Source organism: Neofelis nebulosa, chromosome 8, assembly GCF_028018385.1.
Source record: "Neofelis nebulosa isolate mNeoNeb1 chromosome 8, mNeoNeb1.pri, whole genome shotgun sequence".
NCBI classification, from domain to species: Eukaryota; Metazoa; Chordata; class Mammalia; order Carnivora; family Felidae; genus Neofelis; species Neofelis nebulosa.
The window spans coordinates 14,918,749-14,929,387 of record NC_080789.1 but is presented as its reverse complement, the minus strand read 5'-3'; the positions used below and the strand labels follow the sequence as shown (position 1 = coordinate 14,929,387).

The 10,639-nt window shown below is 46.8% G+C and overlaps 1 protein-coding gene across 1 annotated transcript; it reads left to right on the top strand.

Annotated features, from left to right (window-relative positions):
• The first annotated feature begins 548 nt into the window (after nucleotides 1-548).
• ASCL4 (achaete-scute family bHLH transcription factor 4) lies at nucleotides 549-2,159 on the top strand. Its single transcript, XM_058741495.1, has 2 exons — nucleotides 549-1,084; nucleotides 1,329-2,159. Exon 2 carries the CDS (start codon nucleotides 1,466-1,468, stop codon nucleotides 1,985-1,987), a length of 522 nt encoding a protein of 173 aa, XP_058597478.1. The 5' UTR covers nucleotides 549-1,084; nucleotides 1,329-1,465; the 3' UTR covers nucleotides 1,988-2,159.
• Nucleotides 2,160-10,639: the final 8,480 nt, after the last annotated feature.

Sequence of the window (10,639 nt, the reverse complement as noted above, 5' to 3'; positions counted from 1 at the left end):
GTAAACAGGTAAGCGCAGCACTTGTCAAAAAAACATGTTAGGGCGACACCCCAGCTCCTGAAGAACAGGCAGAAAGTCTGATCGTAAACGTAGGGGGTTTTTGCTTCTCTTGTTTTTAAGTTGGACTTTTAAAAGTAGAGGCTGCCTTTAATGTGCTGGTTTGCGGAACAAGAGATCTGATTTTCAGCGTGATAACGCATTTTTTGACATTAACCACTGTTGGATTTTTAATGACACTTTTATCTTCAAAGCCCTTCACCAACACGGATGGATTAATTATTCTCTCTCTCTCTCTCTCTTTTTTTTTTTTTTTTGGTTGTGTGTTAAAAAGACAAGTCTTCAAAGCCATCATCCTTGATCCTTGGAGTTGGGGATCTCCACCTTTCAAATGTTGCTTTCCTGCCCCCAAGGGAGAAAATAAATTGCATCTTTGTTTCTGAAGACAAAAAGAACACAATAGAAATACATTCTTTGCACTATGGAAAAATGTTCTTCTATCCTGGGTGGGATTAGAAGAGGTCGGGAAGCAGTGTTTAACCTGTGTTTACAGTAAGCACTGTGAGAAATAACTGGCTGAAAGTGTTTGTTACTGTTCAACCTTTTGATGTGCTCTTAAAAAGTAGCACAAATCCATAAAACGCCTTGCGATCAACTTAAGCGGGAACACAACATTCGAATCCATCTACTCGTTGCTAAGGTATAGTCCTTTCCTCTTCTCTTCAAAACATGTCTAACTGGGCTTTTAAAAGATTTGGTTTTGGAGAAGAAAACCCTCAAGCCTGCCCGGAGGTCCTCCTTTGCTGGACACATCTTACAACCACAAGGGAGCAGTCTTTCCTTTGATGAGGTCTTCCCTCCACCTCCACAGAAATGGCAGAACAAGCGTAAGTTTGCACACCGTCTGAAAGAGATTTCCATTAGCCCTGGACGCCGGAAACCGCAAAGGACAGTCAAGTTTTGATTTTCAAGGGGAAAGCCTTCGCTAAACTTTCGCTCAGCCGCCAGACCTGTTGGTTCCTGGGAGGGGCTCTTTTGAAACCTCGAAGATTCCTACACTCTCGAAGACCCAGAGCGGTGGATTACGGTAATTGAAAAGCTTGGGTGGTTTTGAAAGATTACTCTGTGTGGTGTGCGCTCACATTTCCAGGCTAAGGGGACCGAGCAGAGGAACCCCTTTTGTCACCTTTTGAAATAAGATCAGAGGGGAAGACAGGATCTGAAGTATGGATTAGGAGGTCCTAAATCTTTGCTTATCACCTCCGCCTGGATCATTATAAATGGTCGAGTAGTGCAATGAATTTAGGAAATCATGCAAAGTTTCCTTGCAGTCTGTCCTGGAACCAGAAATTAAAAGCCCGGCTGTGCCAGGCTGTCTGAATGCACCAGCACCTACGCTTTGAAGATCTGAAGTCTCGTCTTGCAAGAGATCGGTCTCTTGGGTGATTTGTTTGCTTCCCGGCGAGGGATGGAGAAACGTAAGCCGGCCGAACTGCTGCCCCTGCGGTCGTGCTACCTCCGCGGCGAGCCCCCGGACCTGCCGGGGTCCCTGCCCCGCCTCCCCCTCGGGGACCCCTTCAGGGTCTCGTGGCGTCTCGACGCCGCGTGCTGGGAGCGGGCGCCCCGGGACTGCGCCGCGAGGCGGTCGTGCCCGCCGCTGCCGCTGGACCGCGCCTTCGAGCCCGCCTTCCTCCGCCGGCGCAACGAGCGCGAGCGGCAGCGGGTACGCTGCGTGAACGAGGGGTACGCGCGCCTGCGAGACCACCTGCCCCGCGAGCTGGCCGACCGGCGGCTCAGCAAGGTGGAGACGCTCCGCGCCGCCATCGGCTACATCAAGCACCTCCAGGAGCTGCTGGAGCGCCACGCCCGGGGGCAGGAGGGCCCCGCCGGCACCCGTCCGCCGCGCGCCGCCGAGTGCAACAGCGACGGCGAGTCCAAGGCCTCGTCGGCGCCCTCGCCCTGCAGCGAGGCCGAGGAGGCGGGCAGCTAGCGCGCGCCCGGCCCGGCCCCGGCCCTCCGCGCCCGCTGCAGCCTTGGAGCCCCTCCGAGGGTGGTTTGCATTTTTGAGCTGGTTTTTTAATCCAGGGCTAAATTTTAGGAAAAAGAAATGCGTGTCTTCCGGCGGGGAACGTGTCTTCTGACCTTCTGGCTGCCACCCCCGCCCCCCGCCCCCCGCCCCCCGACCCAGGCCCCAATTGGGTATGTGCCTGCAGACTTAAAGGTGCTTATTAAGGAAACTCTCCAACGGTACTTCTCAAATGCACACTGTACCGGATCCTGAGCACCTCACTCTAAAAACCCAGAGGGCGATTGGAATTTCCCAGTCAGCGCTGTGGGTACGTTATGCACATAAATATTGACTTCAAGCCAACCTTCACCGAAGAACATCCCAAAAATGAATAAATAAAAGACAGCCCTTAAGACGAAAGGAACGTTTTTCCTGCATTCCTTCCTTGGGGAGTTGTATTTGAGATTTAATTGACACGGTCACTTTGGGTGAAGGGGACTCCAAGCCGGCACTTGAGCACCCACACAGAGCCCGCTGCTAGCCCAGCGCAGGCTGCGGACCGAGTTCGTGCCTGGTGGTGGTGCGGGCCACGTGCTGAATTTGATACTTCCGGTTTTATCAGAAAGTGGCCATCTGGGGGGCGCCTGGGGGGGGCTCAGTCGGCTGAGCGTCCGACTTCCGCTCGGGTCATGATCTCGCGGTTCGTGGGTTCGAGCGCAGCGTCCGGCTCTGTGCTGACAGCTCAGAGCCTGGAGCCTGTTTCTGATTCTGTGTCTCCCTCTCTCTCTGCCCCTCCCCCGTTCATGCTCTGTCTCTCTCTGTCCCAAAAATAAAAATAAAAAACGTTGGAAAAAAATTAAAAAAAAAAAAAACATTAAAAAAAAAAGTTTCTTTTTAAAGTGGCCATTTGGAAACTTCGTAGCATTTAGGCAATAGTAACATATGTTAGTGTGCTAGAACTCAGATTTGTATAAAAACTTATTTTCCTCTCCGTTGTTTTTGTCCACTGGTTTTTCATTTTCCTTTTTCCCCTCCCCACTTCTCACTCCACCTAACCTTTGGTTAAATTAAAGTGACATCCCTGACTTTATAAAAAAAAAAAAAAAAGAAAGAAAGAAAGAAAAAAAGAAATGCATAGATGGTGGAAGAGGATGGACTGAAGTTGGTATGTTCTCAGACTTTCATCCCCATGAGGGCTTCTAGATGTACTGGAATTACCCAGCGACTTTGGCTTTGTTCTCAAAAGTCTTTGAAGAACATTTAATTCTGGTCATTTTTGTCTTAGAAACTATTATGATTTAAGTAGATATGTCAAGTGCTTGTTGATCTATGAAGATAAACTTCCTCTCTCTAAAGCTGTTTTTTTTTTAAGTTTATTTATTTATTTTGAGAGAGAGAGAACGAGCAGGGGAGGGGCAGAGACAGAGAGAGAGGCGGACAGAGGATTGGAAGCGGGCTCTGTGCTGACAGCTCATAAACTGATGCAAGACTCGAACTCATAAATTGATGCAAGGCTCGAACTCACGAACTGGTAGATCATGACCTGCCCTGAAACCAAGAGTTGGAGGCTTAACCAACTGAGCCACCTAGGTGCCCTTCTAAAGCTCTTTTCTTTTCTTTTTTTTTTTTTCAACGTTTTTTTTATTTTTATTTTTATTTTTTTAGGGACAGAGAGAGACAGAGCATGAACGGGGGAGGGGCAGAGAGAGAGGGAGACACAGAATCGGAAACAGGCTCCAGGCTCCGAGCCATCAGCCCAGAGCCTGACGCGGGGCTCGAACTCACGGACCGCGAGATCATGACCTGGCCGAAGTCGGACGCTTAACCGACTGCGCCACCCAGGCGCCCCTAAAGCTCTTTTCTAATAACTTGGATTGACCTTTCCACAGAGGCAGTCCTGTATGGTGGTGGGGAGTGGGGCCAGGACACAGGAAGCAGAGAAAACTGGGTATGATTTCATCCCCCACACTGGCTCATGAGGTAAGCCAGATGTATCAACTTTTTACAGATGTATCAACTGAGAGAAGTTAATGTTCAATGAGTATCTTTTATGTGCCAGGAATTTGTGTGTGTGTGCTTTTTACATGTTGTTCTTTTAAATTCTCATAAATCTGGGGGTGGATATTACACATATTTTGTGGTTAAAAATAATGAGGGGCGCCTGGGTAGCTCAGTCTGTTAAGCGTCCGACTCTTGATTTTGCCTCAAGGGCATGATCTCACAGGTCCTGAGATTTGAGTCCCAGGTTGAGCTCTGTGCTGACAGCATGGAGCCTGCCTGGGATTCTCTCTCTTCCTCTCTCTCTTTCCTTCTCTGCCCCTTCTCTCTCTCAAAATATATAATAAAGGTTTTTGTTGTTGTTTGTTTGTTTGTTTGTTTTTAATGAGGCCTTGTCCAGGTTTGTGTTGACATGGTTACTTGAGCTGTGAATGCTGAGTTTGTCTGACCCTAAAGCCCAGGCTTGCTGTGTCCCTTTCTATACCCTCCCTTGCTCCCTCCTTTGCTAGCTGAGTGACAGAGCAAACATTTCTTAACCTGTGAGCAACTCAGTTTCCTCTTCTGTATTGTTTCACAGGAGAAGGTATAGAATACCTTGGTAGTCTGCAAGGTACTAATCAATGGTAAGTTAGTAGTGTATCTATCATCTTTTGGAGAAAATACTATTACTCAGTTCTATGGAGAGTAAAGCCTGACCAAAAATTATCTCTAGGTGGGGGCGCCCGGGTGGCTCAGTTAAGTGTCCAACTTCGGCTCAGGTCATGATCTCACGGTTCATGAGTTCAAGCCCTGTGTCTGGCTGTGTGCTGACAGCTCAGAGCCTGGAGCCTGCTTCACATTCTGTGTCTCCTTCTCTCTCTGCTCATGCTCTGTCCATCTGTCTGTCTGTCTCTCTCTCTCTCTCTTAAAAATTAACATTTAAAAAAATAAAAAAAAATTTTTTTTAACGTTTATTCATTTCTGAGAGACAGAGACAGAGCATGAGCAGGGAAGGGAGAGGGAGACACAGAATCTAAAGCAGGCTCCAGGCTCGGAGCTGTCAGCACAGAGCCCAACGCAGGGCTCAAACTCACGAACTGCGAGACCATGACCCAAGGTGAAGTTGGACGCTCAACCAACTGAGCCACCCAGGCGCCCCTAAAAAAAATTTTTTTTCAATGACCTCTAGGTGGAATTAGTGTGATTTCTTCAGTGTGTCAGAAAGAGGACAGAGTAACCACATTGTATTAGGATTTTACCTTCTATTGCAAGGTTCCGGGGGACAAGACTTGACCTGTGGAAACTGAATCCATGTTAAAACATGTAATTACTAGTATTTGTAACAATGGGTTATAGTGGTGTCTGTGTTTCTGGCTGCACAGATAAATGCTTTGCAGTGATTCACAACAAATGTTTACTTTTTCTTTTAAAAAAATTTTTTTTAATGTTTATCTTCGAGAGATAGAGAGAGAGAGACAAAGTACAAGTGGGGGAGGGAGAGAGAGGGAGGGAGACACAGAATCTGAAGTAGGCTCCAGGCTCCGAGCTGTCAGCACAGAGCCCGATGTGGGGCTCAAACTCATGAACTGTGAGATCATGACCCGAGCTGAAGTCGGATGCTCAATGGACTGAGCCATCCAGGCGCCCCACTTTACTTTTTCTTAAGAACCACATGGAGTCTTTTAGTTTGAAGGATCAAGATGTAACCCTGCTCTTACCCGTTACTTAGTTACAGCCTCTCAACACCTGTAATATATCCGCTTTGGTCTCCAGGCAGGTTCTTATTCTATATAAAGGTTTCAGTGAAGCAAGACCAAATGAGATATATTTACTACTGGGGGGGGGGGGGGGGGGGAGTTGGAAAACTTCCTGGCTTGATTGGAGGAACAGCTAATTAACCAAGTTGTTCATAACCTTGAGAAACTTCTTAGGGGTCTTCGATGAGCAGTAATAACACTCTCCATTCCTTTATTCTGCTCTAGCCACGATCAGCATCTTGACATTCTCTTTTCTACAGTAGGAATAATAACAATAAAAGAGTATGTTTTGTTTAATCTGGATACCGTGGTTGCTTTTAAATGTGGGAAAATGAAATAAAGATTTTTCTTCATTCACATCTCTAAAATAAATGTGTAAAATGTGTGAATAAATATAATATACCTTGCTGAGATGAGCGGTTTATAAAGAAAAGGACAAAGGCAGTTTTAAAGGAGAACTTTATTGTGGATAAAAATGCCTTGAGAGATTTTTTTTTTTAATTTTTTTTTCAACGTTTTTTATTTATTTTTGGGACAGAGAGAGACAGAGCATGAACGGGGGAGGGGCAGAGAGAGAGGGAGACACAGAATCCGAAACAGGCTCCAGGCTCCGAGCCATCAGCCCAGAGCCTGACGCGGGGCTTGAACTCACGGACCGCGAGATCGTGACCTGGCTGAAGTCGGACGCTTAACCGACTGCGCCACCCAGGCGCCCCAAGATTTTTAATGTGGTTTTGTTCAAAGCCCTACTGAGAATAAGGCAATGACTTTGAGAAGCCTTTTGGGGAAAAAAAAAAAAAAAAGCAATAAAATTCCATCAAAATCATAAAACTTTTTTTAGAGAAAAAAAAATCAGGCCATTTTTCTGGAACCTTCCTGATGACTTATAGGAGGAGCACTAATCCAGGAATGAGACCTTTAATTTTTTTTGAATGTTTGTTTATTTTTGAATGTTTATTTATTTTGAAGGCTCCAGCTTGGAGCCTGGAGCCTGCTTCTGATTCTGTGTGTCTCTCTCTCTTTGCCCCTGCCCCCCTCCCCCGCCCCTGCTCTGTGTCTCTCTCTCTCTAAAAGAAAAACCAGGGGTGTCTGGGTGGCTCAGTCAGTTAAGTGTCTTCAGGTCATGATCTCACAGTTTGTGGGTTCGAGCCCCATATCGGGCTCTGGGCTGACAGCTTGGAGCCTGGAGCCTGCTTCAGATTCTGTGTCTCCCTCTCTCTCTGCCTCTCCCCTGCTTGCACTCTGTCTCTCTCAAAAGTAAATAAAAAGTTTAAAAAAAATTGAAGGAGAGAGAGAGAGAGCATGAGCAGGGGAGGAACAGAGAGAAAGGGAGGCACAGAATCCAAAGTGGGCTCCAGGCTCTGAGCTGTCAGCACAGAACCCGATGTGGGGCTCGAGGTCACGAACTGTGAGATCATGACCTGAGCCAAAGTGAACGCTTAACCGACTGAGCCACCCAGGTGCCCCAGGAATGAGACCTTTAATATGTTCAATCTTCCCCTTTCCTGTGGATGAATGCTTAATTAACCATTAGACAATTTGAGTCTTAACAAGGACAAAATAGATTACAAAAAAGTTAAGTAGAAACAATGTGGTAAGCAGAGTTTTATGGAAACAGTGGATCCACAAAAGAAGAAACATTTACATGTCCTTTAAGATCTTTCCTGGGTTTGTTTTTTTTGTTTTTTGTTTTTTGTTTTTGTTTTTTTTGCCACTCAGCCCAGACATACCCATTGATTATACTGTATTTCTTCTAGAATATTCCCTGTGGTTTGTAACTCTGACTAGTCGAATCTCTGTGACACCCTACAGCATACCACCCTGAGGGTGCAAAGGAGGAGGCTGTGGGTTGTGGCAGAGTGTGCCTGGCCTGTGGCATGGTTCAGCACTGCCATCACCAGCCTGGTGACCTTGGGCAAGCCCCTGACTTCCGTGGTCTCAGTTCTCTATGCTAGGACACGTGAAGTTTAGATTGCATGATCTTTTAGGCTCTTCCAGCTCTAGGATGCCATTCAGCTAACATGTGCCAGGTCTGGACTTGAGGAAACAAGTGTCGGCAAGACATGCCTGCTTCCTGCTACATAGTGCGGGGACAGTTTCTGTATCATCTTTTCCTGCTAGAAAAATCCAGATCCAGAGCAGCAGTTACTCTTTTCTGAGTCCTTGTTGTTGTTACAATGCCACAAAACAAAACAAAACAAAACAAAACAAAAACTACATAATTTTTTGTTGAATGGAATTTGAAGAACCTTGCAATCTGGAGGGAAAAGTGGTATGAAAAAAGTTATACGTGGTATATCTGATGTCCAAAATGAAAAATGGTATCTGGGTACAGGAGTGCCTGGGTGGCTCTGTCAGTTACATGTACGATTCTTTTTATTCTTTAAAAAAAAATTTTTTTTTTTTACATTTTATTTATTTTTGAGAGACAGAGAACAATGGGGGAGGGGCAGAGAGAGAGGGAGACACAGAATCCGAAACAGGCTCCGGGCTCTGAGCTGTCAGCACAGAGCCCGATGCAGGGCTTGAACTCACGAACCAAGAGATCATGATCTGAGCCAAAGTCGGACACTCAACCAACTGAGCCACCCAGGTGCCCCAAGCATCTGACTCTTGATCTCAGTTCAGGTCTCGATCTCAGGATCATGAGTTCAAGATTTGCACTGGGCCCTGTGCTGGGCATGGAGACTACTTGGGAAAAAAAAAAAAAAAAAGAATGAAAAATGTTATCAGGATACAGAGAAGAGAGGGAGTTATTTCAGCTTCAAGTGAGTAGAAAACTAGGAGAAGATGCTTTTGGGGGTGCAGCACTTGATAGGTGAAACGGAATGAGGATTATAGGCAGAAGATCCAAGGGTAAGGAAACAGGTGCCTTGGAGGCAGGAACTATGTTTGGAGAATAGAAGCTGAGTAACAGGAGACTAGGAAGATTCTAGAAGGCATTGAAATCCAGGCTGAACTTTAATTTTTAGACAATGGGGAACTATTGAATTTTTTGTTTCTTGGAGAGAGGGTGAACTGTTCAGTACTGTGGTTGAGGATCAGTCTGGTGGCAGGAATCAGCAGACCAAAAGGATATTACAGTAATGAAAAGAGAGGGAGGGAGGGTCTCTGCCAACACAGTGGCCCTGGAAATGGGGGGGAGGGATGGGCTGGGAGGGGATGTGGTGTGGCCCCTCAGAGGCTGGGGGTGGGGGAAGGGAAGAGGGAGAAGTTAGAGATAACTCCTGTGAGCTGCCATCAACTGAAACAAGGAACACAGAAAGAGGAGCAGATTTATTCATTTTTTTTTTTACATTTTTTTAACGTTGATTTATTTTTGAGAAGAGAGAGACAGAGCATGAATGGGGGAAGGGCAGAGAGAGAGGGAGACCCAGAATCTGAAGCAGGCTCCGGGCTCCGAGCTCCGAGCTGTCAGCACAGAGCCCTAAGTTGGGCTCAAACTCACGGACCGCGAGATCATGACTTGAGCCGAAGTCGGATGCTTAACCGACTGAGCCACCCAGGCGCCCCAAGAGGAGAAGATTTAAAAGGTAAAAGTTGGGGGCGCCTGGGTGGCGCAGTCGGTTAAGCGTCCGACTTCAGCCAGGTCATGATCTCGCGGTCCGTGAGTTCGAGCCCCGCGTCAGGCTCTGGGCTGATGGCTCGGAGCCTGGAGCCTGTTTCCGATTCTGTGTCTCCCTCTCTCTCTGCCCCTCCCCCGTTCATGCTCTGTCTCTCTCTGTCCCAAAAATAAATTAAAAAAAAAAAAAAAACGTTGAAAAAAAAAAATTTTTAAAGGTAAAAGTTGTCTGTTGGAGATGCTGGATTACAAACACCGACAGGCTACTTCTGTCTGCAAGCAGCTGGAAATGCCAGTGTCGAGGTCGGGAGGGAAAACCAAGACAGCTGTGGATTTGGGAGTCATTCACCTTTGGGCAGTAAGAGGAGTGGCTTCGAGCTCCCAGGCTGAGACTGAGGGGAACATTAGGAGAAAGCTGAGGCAGGTCTCACCGAAGGAGGGGCAGAAGAAGAAACGGCTTTGAAGAGGACTAAGAGGTTGGACAGAGAACCAAGCTAGTGTGAGATCACGGCAATTACAAGCGGGTGTCATTTTTTTTTTTTTTTTTTACAAGCAGGCATCATTTTATAAGAAGGAAGAAGTGGCTGACAGCATCTTATAAATCAGAGGAGTCAGGGAGTTTAGGTGTGAGGGGCACTGATTGGATTCGGCCACTAGAAGATGGCTAGAAACCTTTGTAAGGGCATAACAGGGGCGGGAAGAGAAAGCAGAGGTGAGGTTGAAGCCCGCCCTTTCAAGATGCTTCTCAGCGAATGAAAAACACAGCTGGAATGATGTAAAGGGGAAGCCAAGGGAGGAAAAGATGGTGTATCAAAGGCAGCTCTGAGCCTGCGGTCTGACAGGTGAAAGAGTTCTAGTCGATTCAGAGGCTCATAGGTGACAAGGCTTCAAGGAGTCTCAAGTAAGGGGAGGGTCCTAGGAATTGGAAGAAGATTGAAGAACTGGAAGGGCAGGGGGTTGGAAGTTGACAAGTTAAGACTAAGGTAGGTGTTTACGTCTCTCAAAAGATGGAATAGGTGTAGGCAATGGCAAATAAAATGAGAAGAAGGTTGTGTGGAAGTAGGACACTGGGTTTAGTATTGATCCTTAGGTACTGCCTGGCTTTAAAAGCATTGAGATAATGGTGTTTAACGACTTGGTTAAAAAGTTGCACAAAATCCTCTGTGATGACATAACACTTTAAATGATATTTGTGGGACGCCTGGGTGGCTCCGTTGGTTAAGCATCCAACTTCAGCTCGGGTCATGATCTCACGGTTTGTGAATTAGAGCCTGGTGTTGGGCTCTGTGCTGACAGCTCAGAGCCTGGAGCCTGCTTCAGATTCTGTGTCTCCCTCTC

What these genes read in the sequence shown, in the direction of transcription:
- ASCL4 (XM_058741495.1), top strand. Translation starts at nt 1,466, where the DNA reads ATGGAGAAACGTAAGCCGGCCGAACTGCTGCCCCTGCGGTCGTGCTAC.